A 19,024-nucleotide genomic window follows, 5' to 3' on the forward strand; every position below is an offset into this window, starting at 1 on the left:
AAACTGACAAACTCTGCCTGCACCTTTTTAAATTACTGCCCCACATGTTGTGGTTTTGTGTGACATAGATCAAAAGAAACCTGGAAACACAGAATCTATGCTGTGAAGCACACTTACCTGAAAAATTCCGAGAAACCAACATTGTTGTGAGAATTGCACCCTACAAGAAAAGATGGGACACTATGTAAATCACTACAAAAACAGACACGGATATGCCATTTTCAGCAGAAAGCTAGTTAAAATCATATGTTAACCCACAACTTCTGCCTTCTAGAGTAAAATTTCTAATAATTACAACGTTCTCAATCACATAATTCGCATAGTTTTATATAATTTCTTCATTATTCGGGGTGACTTTGTACCGAGTGCAACATTCCTATTGATTTGTTGGCCTACTTATTCAAATCAAGTTCAAATCATGTCCACTGTTAAATGTAACATTCCTTTGTACAATCGGCCATGCTAATCTAACTTGTGTGTGAATATTAGATGGTGCTGCTCCCTGGACACCTGGCTCACATTCAATTTTAAAATTAGGAGCTGCACACACAATCTCTTTGCTGGTGCTTTATCCTTTTATTAGGTCATAACTAACAACATTTCGGTGAGTCTACACCTGGATGAAGCAGATACTAATCTCCCTACAGTCTGTGAAAAAGGCCTAGATTTGGTTGCACATGGACCATATAATGAGAAATCCAATTCTTCCTCTGAACAGATATCAGTGCAAGCTGCTCAAACTGCACTTTTAGCTGACTGAGCACTTGGCATAAATGCACTTTATACAGTTCGAGTCGTTATTAACCAAAGCTAAATGCCAGTCTGAACTTCAGTCAGTTCAGTTTTCCATTAAAGAGATACTGTATAGTGCAACAGTTTACATGGACTTACTTTAAGCTTTCTCCGTGCATTGAACTTTCTCAAGCATTCCACCGTCTCTTGCCTGTGCATCATAGAGGCAACAGTTGATCGTTGCTACAAAAAAACAAATAGATAATTAGGATGTATAAAAGTTGGCTTTTCTTGCACATTCCTTTTGGTGTCATTCTGTAGCTTTGATTCGTGGTTATGTTCCTTTTAAAACCATTTAAATCACAATACATGTAAGTAGATAAGGTCCTAAACTTACAATTCATTAATTCATAAGCCTGCCAATTTTAAAACCATGTAAATTTGGCAAATAAATAGAGTTTCTACCTTATTCAGTACTAAAAATCATATGCTAACTGTGGAAATGTTGCCAAAACAGATCTAAACAGCGCAATACCATCTAAATCACACTGGTTGGACAACACAGGTCAATGTATTTTATTTTCTACCTCATTTGAACCAGTGCCAGACTGCACAATATTCCCAGTGTTTTTGCTCACTCAGCTTATAGATTCTTTCAAAAGGAAGTAAATATATGGCATAAGTTATTCTGTGTAATTATGCATTATGAAAAAAAAAATTCAAGCAATCTATGCACATCAGGTCATGTATTTATTTATCAGTATTTATTTGTCCTTTTTTGCATTACGGAGTCCAACTCTTAACACAATGTTTAAGAAGCAAGCACCTCCTCCAGTCAAGACTCCAAATTTCCACACTGGCCTGCATGCTTCTTCACAAGTCTGTTAATCTGCAGTTTTCTATAAAATTGTTTTAAGAGCAAGAACCAGCAGTACAGAAATAAAGGGACAGAGAAAAGCTGCTTTCAATAGCAATTACATTTGCAAATATCTCTAAAACCAATATTACTTTGGTATATTATAAAGTATAAATGTTAGAATATCATAATGCAGCTATTAGCATTACTTACGCAGACCCATGGATGCTTCAGAGCCTGATCTGCTGTGATACGTTTTGCAGGGTTTATAGTCAACATCTGATTAATCAAATTCTTTGCCTCTGGGGTCACTGTATCCCACTCAGGTGAAGGAAACTGCAGAACAAAAAATGGTCATAGAAACAACTTATGTTTACTACAACATACCAGAAAAGCATGCATTATATTAACAGTTGACTACTAAATAGGCAGACAGATGGGCAGACCAAATGATAGTGAATTACCTATGAATACAATATACAATCAAACAAACTACATTTTCACCTTCATGGGAGCTGGTAATTTTATCAGCTTTCAGCAAACTGGACCCTTAATGGTTTAATTGTTTGATAAAAAATATTATATCACTATTTCGCTTTAGACTTGCCATTCATGAAACATTTTCCCACTTTTGCTCAAGATTTTGCATACCTCAAGACTTAAGTACTTGATCTAGTATATGCAGGGGACAGACAAACACATATTAATCATGTTCTATGTAATATATACTAAGATATCCACTTTCATTTGGCTAATATGAAGGTTCACAGCTGAAGGTCCTATAAATGAACACAAGTGGCTGACAAGGTATTGCCTGTAAGCTTCTTAAATTGAAAAGCATCCAAAATATTTGATGACAAGAGCACCCATAACTGTCTATTCAGTGTGTCAACGGTTTGCTCTAAATGGCACCCTTCCTCAGAAAAGATTACAAACATGGCATTTGTTATCTGGAATCTAGATTTAATTTAGCTATCTAAGCATGCCAGAATAACTGTAAATATTCTGGTATGTGGAAGGACTCTTAATAAGCCAAGTCCCTTGCAGCTGCAGCTCATGCTCCTAGCATTTAGTTGTTGCTTAGCATTTAGAATTACATTATAGCTATGATTATTTAAATAGCACCATTATTACCCGCAGTGCTTTACAGAGTAAGGGGATACAAACACAAGACATAACAATTTACACCTACAAACAATGACATCATACTGAAGCATATTTACATTGTTAAAGACAATAGGGGAGGCCCTGTTCAGAAGATCTTACAGCATACAAAATTGCTAATAAATTAATCGCTACAAAACTGTAGTTCTGTCTTGCTTACATCATATGCCCCAGCTTTGATCTGTTGGTAAAGCTTATGTTGATCTTCATCCCAAAAAGGAGGGTAACCGACTAGTAATATGTACAGAATTACCCCTGAAACAAAACATAGATAAGTTATAAACCATTGCAGTTGCTGCTCCTTCTTATTATTGTTGTCAAAATACTGCATGTGAAGATGCGTACAATTTTTGAGATGTAAACATTACACTGTTCTTACCGCATGCCCATATGTCTACTGGTTTTCCATAGGGATCTTTTCTTAACACCTCAGGAGAGAGGTATCCTGGAGTTCCTGCAAACCCTGTAGGACAAAGAACTCATAGTAAAATCTTATATTTTGTTTTCAAAATTGAAGATTAAGACCTCATTCTACATAAGAATTTATTGTCTTGCCTATAGCATGCCACAAGATACTGATTTGTTTGTTATGAAGTGCAGAACATGGATGATGATACTGCTCTTAAAGTAAAACTATACCCCTGAACAATGTAGGTCTTTATAAAAAGATTTTGCATAAAACAGCTCATATGTAAAACCCTGCTTCATGTAAATAAACTACTTTCATAATAACATATTTTTTAGTAGTATGTGCCATTGGGTAATCATAAATAGAAAACTGCCATTTTAAAAAATAAGGGCAACCCCTAGGATCGTATGATTCACAGTGCACACAAACATACCAAATAAACTAGACTTGTTAGGTCACATGAGCCAATTAACAGACAGAGTTCTGTCTTTTGCTTCCACACTTCTTCCTGTTACAGTTAGAGTTGTAATATTTCTGGTCAGGTGATCTCTGAGACAGCATACAGATCATCACAAAATGGCGGTTCAAGGCAATTTTTACTTAAATATATATTCCACTTTCATAAGATTCTTTAATATGCCACTTGATTTGATATAAAGTAACTGTTGCTCAAGTATTCCTTTTGGGGGTATAGTTTTCCTTTAATAGATGAGCTACATATAAATTGTGTTTAGAAGAATGTTTTTTCTATTCCTTTGGCAGGATCTGTAACGTAATCATCTGCATGTTTATATTATTTAGTTATCTGCTTTTCAGGATCTTGTGAAAGTTCAATTTCGATGGCTGCTGTATGAACAAACCCAAATGAGAACTACTAACATCGTGAGCGATCCAGCCCCTTATTCCATTTTAACCTTTTAGTCAAGAATGACAACAGGACTCAGAAGGAAATGTTTCAGAAGAAGTATTGCACTGCTTAATGTATGCCATGTATAGTGGCATGATTAGTATTTCTCATCAGAGTATTTAGACAAGAGTTAAAGAATGGTTTCAGACGGTATAGCCACTATGACAAATAAATAAATGTGAATATCCCACAGGACAGCTTATCATTTACTCCGAGCTACTGTATTGCATTTATTCCTTCAAATAAACCTGAAATCAGAGTACAAGCACAAATGTCCTAACTTACCAAACCATGCTTGTTGGTCTCCTTGGACTTCTATGGCAAGCCCAAAATCAGCCAGTTTTACAGCAGCTCCCTTGCATTTACTTGCCAACAAAAGATTCTCAGGCTGCAAAAATAAGAAAGATTAATTGTGAACATCCGTATCATCAAGCTTAGTATTGGGTCAGAACTACTACCTGCAAGTATGTGTTGGGTATATAGTTGGGAGTGTGCAGAATTGCAAAAAGTGCAGATTTTGCACATCAGTCACATAGCTGTGATTGATGTTGTTAATGTGTTAATTGGAAAGATTCTGGATAGATTTTTTGGGGAAATACCATGTGCGGCATATGTATTTTCTAAGCATTTATTTCACAGCAAGCAAAAGCACGGACACATTTTATAGCCCTGCAGACAACACGCTGTAAAATAAATTCAAATTTTCAATGATTGGTAAAATCTCCAGCCACAAGCATAACCAAAATAATAAAGGTGACCACACATGAACAACACTTCAACATCAGTGAACTAACGGACATAAAGCACTCGGCAACTTTATAATACGTAGTAAGACAGTATGGGCACTAGAGGGCCATCGTGACATGATACTGAAACAGAATACAGATTCCAATGTAATGCAGGTTTAGTAAAGATCCAAGCCCATATATGTTTATATGATTAACCCAAGCACATTACAAGTGAGAAAATGGTAATTCCGTGAAAAAGAAAAATAGTGCAAATGTAAATGCATGAGGAGTTAAAAAGAAAACATATAATTGTAAGAATAAAACAATAAGGGTGTTGTTTTATTACAGATAGAGTTGTGTTTTTCGAGGGTAGTTTCAGTAAAAACTAAAAATTTTCAGGATAAAAAAAAAAGAGATTTATTATGCCCCAAAACTGCAAAAAGCCCAAATCTGCTCCAGCTAAAGCATGTTGAGGTCATGTTTTTAGCTTTCATGATGTCTGGGTTTTTTTGTGGTTTGCTCTCGAAAACATCAAGCTATTCTTGTTTTTTTTCACCGATCATATCAATTCCAGTTTTTCACCCTGATTGCATTCAATCGAGTTTTTTACATTTGGGTTTTTTTCATAAATAAGCTAACATTTGAGTTGTGAGTTTATTTGAAGTAGAAAAAACCTAGCTATTTGGCTAAGACTGCACATAGTAATTGCTTCAAAGGATCACATATTGTTAACACATAAATGATATCTAACTAAAATATAATGGGGAAAAGGTTTTAATACTTCTTGGGTAACATCCTATAATAAATTGTGACACTGAGCAAATTACCTTAAGGTCCCTGTGTACAATATCATGCTGGTGAATGTGGTTGACACTTTCCAAGATCTGATGAATACAGTGGCTGGAAAATGCATAAATAAAGAACAAGGTTTAGTAACACAGTTCCATTCAATGTATAAGAAAAGCCTCTGATTTATCTCTGCTTTGCATTTAAGAGCATTAATCTGATCACAAAATCATGCTGAAAATGTGTTGCTTGGCAACAGGCATAACAGGTTTTTTGAAATGAGACAAGCCCAAGCACATTATTATTCCAGGCTGCACTGTTAAATATCCCTTTAAAAGTAACTGCAACAGGAAAATAAATGTCCCTCCTTTACACTTTAGTTTGTGTGGCACAGAACCCTAGGTATCTGGCAATTACTGCTACACAGACTACAGTGGGGAGAACGGAATGGAGCCCATAGCCTACAATCCAATAATGGTGTGCAAGAAAAAAATTTAGACTTTAAAGCTCCCAAATTAGTTTCTTGTGCCTTTAACTTAATTTGAAAATTAATACAAATTTTGCTGCACCCCTGCAGAAATATTTTTTATGCTTTCAATAAAAAAAAAAAAAAATTATTATGATCCTCTTTAGTTAGCGGAGTTAGTTTAACTAGAGATACTGAGTTCTGCATAAACAACTCCTAATTTCACCCCTTTGTTGTGCCTGTTTTGGTTTACAGATAAGCAGGAGTCCATTATCCAGGGCGGTATCAGTGCAGTGGTAATCTAATTATCCGCTTAATAATGGCCAAATATGGAGTAGCTTCAGTGACCTTGTTTAGCTCAAGAATTAAAAAATATTAATAAAGCAATAGGTAAAAAGTGTGTTCAACAGAAGCCCTATTTGTTGAACTTATGTTGAACATGGGGTATAATACCCCTTTGATGTGGAACTTCCATTACTTCTCAACAAGCTGCTGATTTCAGCTGTTATTGCACCAATTACAGAATGAAGACTTGCGTGCGCCACTAAATAAAATTTAAGGAATGTCCATTCAGTGTTAGATGTAGATGTGTGTGTTCTTTTTGGGAACTTGTCAGCATTCTTCTTTGCAGTGTGCAGGCGCAACTAAACAAACTGGCATTTTAGTCAAATATTAATTGAACTTAAAACTTCTTATGTGTGACCATCTTGTCTCAGGCAATGTACCAGGCAGAAGCTGTTGTGTGTAAATTGAGCAGTCCATTTGACCTAAGGTCTAGCTGCCATATATTAAGTAGTCAATGTATCAACTGGAAGGAAACAGCTGTTAAGATGATGAGAGGAGATTTGAATATGCTTGTTTGCAGTTATCCCTTTAAGCCTTAAATGAAAAGAACTACAATGTTGAGTATTCCAAGTGCTAGGGCAGACTTGTAAAATCCCTTGATGGTGTGGACAGAAGACTGGCCTTTACCCATCATAATTGTGGAGCTCTAGCCTAGTTTGGAAATGTAATACCCATCAGTCATATACTCAAAGTTTGTCCAGCAATGTCTTTAAAGGAGAACTAAACCCTGAAAATGAATGTGGCTAAAAATGCCATATTTTATATACTGAAATTATTGCACCAGCCTAAAGTTTCAGCTTATCAATAGCAGCAATGATCCACGACTTCAAACATGACATGGGGTCACCATCTTGGAAAGTGTCTGCGACACTCACATGCTCAGTGGGCTCTGAGCAGCTGTTGAGAAGCTAAGCTTAGGGGTTGTCACAAATTAGCAAGCAAGTTTGTCTGTAATATAAGATGATGCTACAGGGCTGATTATTAAATTCTGATGCTAATTGCACTGGTTTCTGTGCTGCCATGTAGTAATTATCTGTATTAATTACTAATCAGCCTTATATTGTGACATTTCTTTTCTATGTGTACTGTATATTGTGAGTGGGTCCCTAAGCTCAGTAAGTGACAGCAGCACAGAGCATGTGCAGTGAACCAGCAGAAAAGAAGACGGGGAGATACTGGGGCATCTTTGGAGGCACAGATCTTTATTGCTAAATGGCTGTGGTTGCCTTGGGCTGGTACAGAAGCACACCACATAATGTACAACATTTCTAGCCTACTTCTTTAGTTAAGCTTTAGTTCTCCTTTAAAAGGAAAATAAATGTTATGGGCAAAAGCATATATTTCAACAAAGGACTTTAAATGGGTTGTTCACCTTTGTGCTAACTTTTAGTATGACGTAGACAGTGATATTCTGAGACAATTTGCAATTGGTTTTCATTTGTTATTATTTGCGGTTTTTACTTAGTTTTTTATTCAGCTCCTCTCCAGATTGCAATTTCAGCAATCTGGTTGCTAGGGTCCAAATTACGCTAGCAACCATTCACTAATTTGAATAAGAGACTGAAATATGAAAAGGAGAGGGCCTGAATAGAAAGATGAGTACTAAAAAGTAGCAATAACAAAACATTTGTAGCCTTGCAGAGCACTGTTTTTATGGGGTCAATGACCCCCATTTGAAAGCTGGAAAAATAATTTAAAAATTATAAAGAAATAAACACCAATTGCAAAGTTGCCAGGAACAGAGCATTCTATAACATACTAAAAGTTAACTTAAAGGTGACCCAACCCTTTTAAGAAATATAGGATGTCTGTTTGGTGCAAACTTGTGCACCCAACAGGTAAACAGATTTAATTTTAAACCTTCCCTTGTAATTATGGCAGACCACTTGGCATCTGATTGGCTAAGCTGTTAACGATTGTATTGTGTGTTTCCAAGGCTTATTTTGTCAGCAAGACTTTGGAAAGAAACATGGAATATTATCACAAGAGAGCAATGGCTTCTGTAGAAATGGCAGAACACACAAACATATACAGATGCGGCCAACTGATCTGGTTATTCCCATAAACACAGTAGTGCCAGTAGATGGTGTGTGGGTCCACTAAATGAGCTCTTTGAATGAGAGCATATATTGTGCTGCACTAGCACCCCATGTGCAGGTTATCAGCTGATCCTTACTGATACACTTATGATGTCAATTCAATAGGAAGGCATTTGTGTAGAAACCTAATCAATTGTCCATGGGTCAAGAGGCTGGATAAGTGCAGCAGGTTATCTACTTGTGTGGCCAGACTGTATATCATGTCACCAATCCCTCATTATAATTATCAGTGACATATCCAGGCAATTGTCCATGTATTGTCCAGCTTTTGGACAATACATGGTTTTCAAGGATGCTATGTGTACCCTATACTTTCCATCTATTTAGAAAGGTCTTTCCTCCTAATTATACTTCCCCTTTAAAAGCTGAAACTGTTCCTTTTTAGCTTGTTCTGCACAGTCAATATATTTTGGGAGAGGAACCCAATGTTTCCCTGGCACGTTTCTCTGCACAAAAGGCACAGCACGAGGTCCCCAAATACCACCCAAACACTGTAATGAGAAAGATCCAAGCTGAGCGCGCAACATCTTGTCCAAAAATGGACACAGTCTTTAAGTGTCTCAGTGCCAGGCACAAATAGCAACTTCGTTTTGGGAATGTTTCCTCAGTAGAACTCAATTCCAAGGATATTTTTTTTTATTTTTTCTCTGTCCATGCAGTTTGTCAGTGCTTACCATATCAATCATGCTTTGTACGGCAAACAAACACTTCTCTGTTCTTCTGCACTTTGCCTTTGGGAACGGATCTAACAAGAAACTAAAAACTTTCCCTTCTTTTGTCTAATAAAAATCCTATTCAACAGGAAATTGCAAACTCCACAAACTTAAGTAAAGAGCTTCTATTTTCTAGATAATCCTGTGACTTCTAAACACTTCTCTCCAATGGCATGGTGGCAAATACTTTATTCACAGGACAACAGATTACTTCAATTGCTACAAAAAAATCTGTCTACCGTGCCCTTATTCCTCCTTGCTATGCTAACAGATCTTCAATTGCATACTCATTTGGCATGTGCATTTAAAGGCTACACAAAACCAAATTCTATTACTTTGCTACTCTGTATGACAACTCTCTATATTGTGTTATGCTGAGAGGGATAATTATTTGTCATACAGCATTTTTGAGGACCACATAATATTTAAAGGACAAAGTCATACAAAGAAGACGGTGGAGCTATTGGAAGGCAATATCCAGCTCACAGGTCTCCTGCTGGACAGTCTTAAACTATGAATTATAATTTATAACACGCATGCACCGAAACCAGGATTCGGCCAGAATTCAGCCTTTTTCTGTAAGATTTGGCCCAAATCCAAGTGCCTGGCCAAAGCAAAAGAAAAATTACATGATCACCCAAACCAGGAAGTTAAACATTTTTAAGCTACACGCACAAATCTCTTTAGCCCTCCTTCCCCTAATTTGCATATTCAATTAGGGTTTGGATTCGGTATTCCACTGAATTTTTCATGAAGTATTCGCCGGAATTCCAAAATAGTGGATTTGTGCATCCCTAATTTAAATACTGGGCAGGCAATATGAACACTGAATGCAGCACAATAAACATTATGAATCTGATATATATATATCTAATTAGAAAACTGATCTTTTATTATATTAAACTGATCCTTCTCACGAAATTGCACATGTATTCCAGTGTACTGTGTTTTGTAGCAATGAGTCACAGTAATAAGAAAAGAAGGCTAGAGGGATCATCTTACAAACACAACAAAGCAACATGTAGCTATTAATACAGTAATAAATACACAGGTTTGTGATCTTTTATATTAAGCTCCCTCTTTATACCACCTTTATAGCCTAACCAATGCACATTAAGGGGCAGATTTACTAAGGTTCGAGTGAATTTTCTAAGTCCAAAAAGTTCGAATTTCAAAGTATTTTTTTGGATACTTCGACCATCAAATGGGATACTATGACTTTGAATTTACTTCGACTTCGATTTAAAGTAAAAATCATTTGAATATTCTACCATCCGATAATCGAAGTACGGTCTCTTTAAAAAAAACTTCGACTTCAATACTTCACCAAATTAAACCTGCTGAAGTGCTATGTTAGCCTATGGGGACCTTCTACGACATTTTTCTAAGTGTTTACACATCGAATAAAAATCCTTTGATCGTACGCTAAAATCGTTCAATTCGAACGATTTAATTTTTTTTTTAATTTTTAATTCGATGGTCGAATTTCGAAGTTTTTTGTCCTTCGAAATTCGACCCTTGATAAATCTGCCCCCAAATGTTCAGCTAAATTTGACCATTTTTACAATGCCAGCTTTGGCTTGTTTTTTAAACAAGAGGTAGACTAATTTAGAATGGCACTGAGCACAAAATATTGTACATTAAAAGGTAAATCTGTGTGTTCTGCCAACAAGCTCAAATTTGCACCATGTGTCATAACCCTTAATAGGATTTGCTCTGTAAGCACAGGAAACAACTGCAATGCAGTTTTAAGAATTATTTATCAAAGGCAGCAATATTGTAAAGCAACATGGAGCAATTTACATGAAAGCAAAAGAGCATAGAATTACATCTTTAGTTAGTTTAGTTAGTTAGTCAAAAACCTAATTTGAATCCTTTGTTACGTTAGGTTAGTGCGTGTTGTTGAATTCAAGGGGAAAAAAAGACCACGACCTTGCCATATGGCATATAGCACAGATTGAATATAGGGAACTAGTCCTGTAAATATTATCGGCCTTAAACACAGAAGAAATAGGGCATTGTAGCAAACATACAGGGCACCGATTACTAAGAGACATGGCTTGCATGCACTCTGTAAAGCCAACAGAATGAAGGTCATGTTTAAAGATCTGAATCCTGATGCAACACACACCAAAAAGAATCATATCTAAATGGCAATGAACTTTTAATGCTGGCAGGCAAAGGAACATTTCACATTTTAGTACAGATGGTATTTTATTGGCAACAGCAGTGTTTTTTTTTTCTCCTTCTTTCTCTCATCTGTGGTTGTTTCATGCTTAGAAATATGTCAGTGCTTAGCATATGCGTAGTCGCACAAATATTACACTCTCTACAATAATTTTCGGTGCTTATTGAAACACTAAGGCTGCAATTAGCCAATATACACTTGACACATTCTCTATGCCCATTTAGAGTGTGTTCTGAATTTATGGGATTGAATGTGCATTGTCTTGTTTTACAAAATGATATTATTGTCGCATGCAATAATGTGAGTTAAAGGACAAGTCAATCCCAAAATAAACATTTTCCCAATAAAAAAAAACATAATTTTAAACAACTTTCCAATATGCATTTATTAAAAATTTGCAGTGCTTTTAAAGTTATTTGTAAAAACAATTGCTTTTGAAAGCAGTATTTGATTAAATTTTGGTCGTTACTTTTTAAACAATGTTGCAATGTCTTCCCCCAGCAAATACAGATCTGTTAATCAACTGGCTTGTCTTACAAACACTGCTTTTAATAGCATAACATATGAAAAGAAGTTAAAAACCATAGAAAATTTGTACTGGTGGTATGTATTTGTACTGGTGATATGTTCATGTATATACTAAATTTTTTCATATTATAAGAGTACTTTGCTCATAACAGAGTGTACCAATTTATTTGGTATGCACTAAGCTACTGTGCAGATTATTTTATATTCTGCTTGGAAAATGGGCTTTACTTTTGCATCCATGCTTATTTTCATTTTAGAGCTTGAAAGTAAATTTTGTGTGTGTGTGTTCTGTTGTTTGGCCTTGATTAGGTGAAGAAGATCAGTTTGCACAACAAAACATATTTGTCAGTATTTACAGAATGAGAGCACACTGCGTAATTTAAGGATGCTGACCACAAAAGCTGTGGCTGCAATTTTATTAAAGTTATTTTTATTTATTTTCTATTTAGGCCCTCTCCTTTTAATCTTTCAGTCTTTTCATTCAAAATACTGCCTTGTTGCTAGGGTGAATTGGATCCTAGCAACCAGGCATCTACTGAAACTGAAAACTGGACAACTGCCTAATCAATAATAACATAAAACAGAAGATAATTAAACAAAAATAATGACCAATTTCAAAATGCAGAAAATCAATGTTTGTTATGTTTACAGTGAAATCCTAAGGTTACCCTTTTAACTAATGCAACTTCATTTTTTTTTTGTCCTCCAAGGAATCCACAGCAGTGGGGCCTTTGCTAGGATGGGAAAGAAGGAACTGAGGCAAATGAAAGAGAAAACTGTGTGGCAAAGCAAATGTATGGTTTAGTGGTGAGAATAAAAAAACTTTGAAAAGACTTTGCCTCACCGCTAGAGAACACAAATCTGATTTTATATTTTCACACCAGTACCGGTATATACACCATGAATATTGCCATATAAAAACTGGTGTTGTTATACTGGCTAAAGTTTATATATAGAATCTGGCTGACATGCAAAAAAGGCTATTCAATTCTGTGGCCTTACCTGGCGTCTGCTTCACTATAATATTCTCTTGCCACAATGTCTTCAAACAGCTCTCCACCAGTCACCCTATTAGAGAGATAAAGAGAAAGCCAGTTGTTAAGTGGGTGGAAAAAAAATCACTTACAGGAAAGCAAAGGGACCAACAGGGAGCGTATAGAAAAACATTTTTTCTTTCTACTACAGAAAAGCAAAGAGATCCAACTGGTGCTGTGCTGAGAACTAACTCTTAGGGATGGCAATCTAAATGACATCAGGCACAATGACACCACTTAGGCATTAACTACCCAAGAGGGACCCTAGACAAACATAATTATATAAAATTTAGTAGCAGAGCAGGTAGAAATCGGAACTTATTTATACTGCAGACATTGCAGTAAGAACTGTATGTTCCATTCTTCTGCAAACCTGTTCTTCCCCTGAAACCAGTCCTGAAAGTCCTGATCAGTTTGGATAGCAGACATGTCCATCAAGTGACAGAACATTGATATATCCTTTTATCATATAAAGCCAGATTCAAACAGTTTTGATAATTGTGGATTTGGAGTGTTTACAATAAATGGCAGTCACCATAAAAGTATAAACTGCTAAGAGGAACTAGAATATCAACAATATAAGTAGCAGTTATATAAATAGCATCAGGTAATACATAACATGTTTTTTTAATAAGATATTGCATATGTTCATTTTGTGGAGACTGAGAAAGGCTCTCTTTGCTTCTATGCCACCAGGCGCTCTACATTTTTAAGGTCAGCTTAAACTGATCTCACAGCTTTCCAGAAAAACATGAAAGGACCATGACAGACAGAACTACAGGACCATAGTCCTATGCAATTGACATGTATACCAGCTCTATGCAGCAGGTAGGAGATGCTTACCTCCGCATTATGCAGTAAGTACAAACTGAAATGCACATAGAATATACACAGTGGGTAGGAGGAGTATTGTAGCTATGTAGGAAGGGTACAAACATGTGCCGCTGAACTATGTGACAAGCACAAACCAAACAGTAATGTGCCCCTGCACTATACCGAAGGACTGAATAATTTACAAGCTCATAGGGTAGAGGAAGCAAATCCCAAAACTATGCAATAAGCATGAACTGAAGTGCATATAAGTTGTATGCAATGGGAAAGAGAAGTGCATTTTAGCTTTGTACGGTGGGTACAATCTAAGACATACCACTGCACTATTAATGTTGAAAAAATACTTGACCTGCACCCACACCCAACCCCTGCTTTATCCACTCGGCAAGGCCTGCAGAGCCAAACCAATTCATATACCTGTACCCTCCCCCTTTTAATATGTCATAGGTGGGGCAGGGCAAGTACAACTATATAAATCAGTTCTGCACCAGTAGAGAGGGACTTGCAAGACGTTGAGGTTGCGAAACTAGCGTCTGATGGCGAATTCTACCCGCCACTCGCATCTGGAGACAATTTGCTGGCTCAAATCTGTTGGATCACTGGGTTTTCGGCCCAACCCATGCATCACTACACTGCATACCGCCCAACTGTCCCGTTTTTCACAGGACAGTCCCAATTTTGAAAGCTCAACCTGCAGTCCCGGATTGTTACTGAAATGTCTGGAGTTTCTCTTTGATCTTCTGCACTGAACAGCCAGAAAGAGATACAACATTTCTTAAACATAATTGGCTTTTGAATGAAAGCCGAGAATGGCAAGTGCACTTAGATATATTTGTAACAATTTAAGATAAGCAAAGAGACAATTGTAACAATTTAAGATAAGCAGGTCTCTTGGGGAAACTGTGACTTGCTGCTTAAAGGGCAATTTACCCTCATTAGCAAAACTGTAATAACACATAAAAACTGACTCTAAAACCTCCAGAAATGTGTTCAACCTTTCCTGCCAAATTTTGTAAAATGGATGTGGTATTTAGGAGGTGTGGCCATAAAATGGACATGATCCAAATAAATTTTCACTGTGCTACGTGCAGCAAATGTTTTTGTCCCTTTTTCTATTTTCCAAATGTCACAAATGACACTGCACAATGCAACAAGTGAACACCAGTATATGTAGTGAGGGGTAGGACTATCTGAATCCAGTGCTAAGCAATGGCCATTGACTGAAGAAATCACCAGCTCTACATTGGTTTAAAAAAAATTGTATCACAACCAAATGTAAAAGGCAAGGACAACAGAAAAGTCAAGCTCTACACAATAAGTATACACCGCATATATCAGTTCTCATGAACAGACCTAAGCACAAATCCATGCACAGAATTGTGTGCAAATGCTATTCACCAAGTTGCACTTGCATGTTACTGCTGCTTCCAGTGGAACTCCAGAAATACTACCCTTCATGTCCTTTATTCATTCTCCTTTAATCTCCCTAAGCTATCACTGAATCATATCATAGCAAAGGCAACAGTATATGTGCATAACTAGGATGTGCTTGCATGTGGTTTATAAACTAGTTTTCAAATAAGATTATCAAAGAATTGTGTGTTTCCCCACCTTTTATTTACATTACATGACCCACGTGCCATGGTGATAACAATGTTAACTGCTTAACAGTTTTCTTGTATTCCAATGTTGTTGTCATATTATATATGTTTATTTATTAATGTCTAATAACACTACTTCAGTATAAATTTGACAGGTATAAGATACAGTAGTCTTTCCCCACATATTTTAAAAGAACTGCTTATATAAGCAAAATTTTGCAGAAATATTAGTGGAGCAGTGTCTATAATGATAGAGATAACCAGATCAAGGACGAAGAAAAGAAGCTGACAAAAGCCTAGGCTACTACCAAAGATACAGATCGCTTCTGTGTTCTCAAAACAGCATTAACGTTCGGGTGAAGAAGCATTTACCTGGTGACTGACTGGAAGTTTAATATCACACGGCTTCGGGGTTCTTTTTATAGGCCTTAACACGAACTCTCACAAACAATGATATCATAAGCAGAAAATTTGCCCACCACCCCGGGGAGACTATGGATAAAGCTGCAAGATGAAATCATTTACATAATATGTGCTTATAGGGAAGTACAAACTATGAATGAAGCTGTAGAACACAAAATGTGCCACTAAACTGGTGCAGAAAATTAAAGATACACACACTAAGCAATAAATACAAAATACCACTCTTAAAGGCTTGCATTGATAATGAACACAGCACCTTAAAGGAAAACTATACCCCCAAAATGAACACTTAAGCAACAGATAGTTCATTTCATATTAAGTGGCATATTAAAGAATCTTACCAAACTGGAATATATATTTAATTAAATCTTGCCCTTTTACATCTCTTGCCTTGAGCCACCATTTCATGATGGTCTCTGTGCTGTCTCAGAGATCACCTGACCAGAAATACTACAACTCTAACTGTAACAGGAAGAAGTGTGGAAGCAAAAGACAGAACTGTGAGTACAGTGAATCCTACGATCCCAGGGGGCGGCCCTTATTTTTTAAAATGGCAATTTTCTATTTATGATTACCCAATGGCACATACTACTAGAAAAGTATATTATTATGAAAATGGTTTATTTACATGAAGCAGGGTTTTACATATGAGCTGTTTTATGCAATATCTTTTTAGAGAGACCTACATATCTTTTTAGAGAGACCTACATTGTTTGGGGGGGTATAGTTTTCCTTTAAAGCATAGTAGGATCCATGTGATCTGATTACAGGTAAGAAGAGCAAGAAGGCCTTACATTTATAGCAGGTAGGCAAAATATGCAACCTTTCAGCTCCTTCTTTATGAAGATCATGCAGGAAATTGAAATTTAAAACAGAGGGCAATACGTTTGAGGTCTTTGTTCTGTGGCCTACAAAAATGGCTGATATGTTACTGAAAGTTATTACATGGAACAAAAAGTCATGATCAAATAATCAAGAATACATATTATGAGGTAATTCATGGAACAAAAAGGCATGATCAAATAATCAAGAATACATATTATGAGGTAATTCCCAAACCCCAACTAGTCGCACACAGGGATACTTACAGGTCAAAAACAAGGTAATGAAAGCCCTCTTCAGAAATACTCTCATGGAGACGCACTGGAGAAAGAGAAGACAACATAAATGAGTTAGGCACCCAAATAAAACCATTTAAAGGGATCCTGTCATCGGAAAACATGTTTTTTCCAAAATACATCAGTTAATAGTGCTACTCCAGCAGAATTCTGCACTGAAATCCATTTCTAAAAAGAGCAAACAGTATCCCTTTAATAAGGATATTTTTGAGTTTAACAGGACAAACTGGCTACTCCATGTTTGGTTCTTGCATGGGTAATAGATAGATACCATTGCACAGATATTCCCCTTGCTTAATGGATTCCTGTTTATCTGTAAATCTGTAACAAGAAATTGGTGAAGGGTTGTATAACTGTAATCAAATTATTTACCTCACAGGGACCAAACATGGAGTAGCTTCCCTACTTGTCATGTTTAGCTTAAGACACTGTTGTTGATTGTTGGGGTATACTGTCCATTTTAGTATAATGCTATTCTCCATCCTTTTACAACCTATTACTTTGTTAATAATCCTCCAGTTTACAGTGTTCTTATGCTGTACAATATTATTTTAAAAAAAATTACCTTGGATTCTAAAGGTGTGTGATTATGCAGAGAGCATCTGTACTACTTTGCTATAGAGACACAATTATGTGCAGACCATCTATGGTTGAAGAGGGTTACAATTCATATCTGAAAGATCCTTCTTTCTGTTACATATAATTTGATTCAGAGGCAAAATAAATTTATATGCCACACCTAGCAAACAGATTAGCAATTACAGTGGTGTTGGTAAACTATTACATTTGACAGCTCCCTAGAGAACCAAGTATTACTGCTTTTATAACAGTAAGTAGCTATTTAGCTTGTCAAACCTTGTTGGTGGGTGTCACCCAAAAGGTGTAATCAACAACCCGAGAAGCTAATAAGGTGTTAAAGTGGTAATTAGTGAGAAGAGAAAGCTACACTTCGTTACTATAAACTTGCTTGTTTTCACTTAGTGGCAAATACAAGATGGCACATTTGTTTTTAGCAATATAAAGTTGGCTTAAAGGAACAGTTCTGTGTAAAAATAAAAACTGGCTAAATAGATAGTCTAGGCAAAATAAAAAAAAATTCTAATATAGTTAGTTCCCAAAAATGTAATGTATAAAGGCTGGAGTGAACAGATGTCTAACATTATAGCCAGAATCCAAATTCCTGCTTTTCAGCTCTAAACTAGTCAGCGACTTGAAGGGGGGCCCGCAAGGGACTGTTCAGTGAGTTTGCAATTGATCCTTAGCATTCAGCTCAGATTCAAAAGCAATAGTTATGACCCACGTGCCCCCCCCCCAAGTCACTGGTTACTGCCTGGTAACCAATCAGTGGAAACCAAGAGAGCTGAAAAGCAGGAAGTAGTGTTCTGTTCTGTTACACACATCCAGTCACTCCAGGCTTTATCAATTACATTTTTGCTAACTAACTATATTAGAAACCTTGTTTTATTTTGCACAGCCTATCTACTTACCCAGTTTTTTTTTTTATACAGAAAAATTCCTTTAAGGAAAAGTCACATTAAGGGAGTTAATAAAATATATTCAGGTAGAAGCATAACAGTATTATGAGAATGAATGAGTATTAAACCATACCAAAGCAAGCTCTTATTGCTGTCAATCTGGAGCAGATGTACAAAGTGTTGAATTTTCTATTTTTTTTCTTTTTTTTTTAATTCTCTCTACAGGTCAATTTTTTCACATTAAAAAAAAAGATTTAATTTTTTTGACTAAAATCAAATAAATTTTAACCATCTGGCTAAGTTACAAAAGCAATTCTCTATTTCTTAAGATTTTCACTAAAACCTGTTCACCACCTTTAAGCAGCTGAAACATGCTATTCTATGGGTGAAAAAATTTCCCAGCTGCCCCTGGTCATGTGACTTGTGCCTGCACTTTAGGAGAGAAATGCTTTCTGGCAGGCTGCTGTTTTTCCTTCTCAATGTAACTGAATGTGTCTCAGTGGGACATGGGTTTTTACTATTGAGTGTTGTTCTTAGAACTACCAGGCAGCTGTTATCTTGTGTTAGGGAGCTGTTATCTGGTTACCTTCCCATTGTTCTTTTGTTTGGCTGCTGGGGGGG

General features: G+C 36.3%; 1 protein-coding gene across 32 annotated transcripts in view; it reads right to left on the reverse strand.

Moving 5' to 3' along the window:
• Window positions 1-19,024, reverse strand: part of camk2g.L (calcium/calmodulin dependent protein kinase (CaM kinase) II gamma L homeolog) — a 155,177-nt gene that overhangs the window by 49,816 nt on the left and 86,337 nt on the right. For all 32 annotated transcript variants that reach the window (XM_018225449.2, XM_041568860.1, XM_041568859.1 and 29 more), the window contains exons 4-12: window positions 16,899-16,953; window positions 12,924-12,989; window positions 5,624-5,696; window positions 4,354-4,456; window positions 3,132-3,215; window positions 2,913-3,007; window positions 1,802-1,924; window positions 892-975; window positions 118-160 (exon numbers count right to left, since the gene is read on the reverse strand). In XM_018225449.2, coding sequence (XP_018080938.1) covers window positions 118-160; window positions 892-975; window positions 1,802-1,924; window positions 2,913-3,007; window positions 3,132-3,215; window positions 4,354-4,456; window positions 5,624-5,696; window positions 12,924-12,989; window positions 16,899-16,953 — 726 coding nt within the window. The remainder of the gene's footprint in view (window positions 1-117; window positions 161-891; window positions 976-1,801; window positions 1,925-2,912; window positions 3,008-3,131; window positions 3,216-4,353; window positions 4,457-5,623; window positions 5,697-12,923; window positions 12,990-16,898; window positions 16,954-19,024) is intronic.

Source organism: Xenopus laevis, chromosome 7L (genome assembly GCF_017654675.1).
Source record: "Xenopus laevis strain J_2021 chromosome 7L, Xenopus_laevis_v10.1, whole genome shotgun sequence".
NCBI classification, from domain to species: Eukaryota; Metazoa; Chordata; class Amphibia; order Anura; family Pipidae; genus Xenopus; species Xenopus laevis.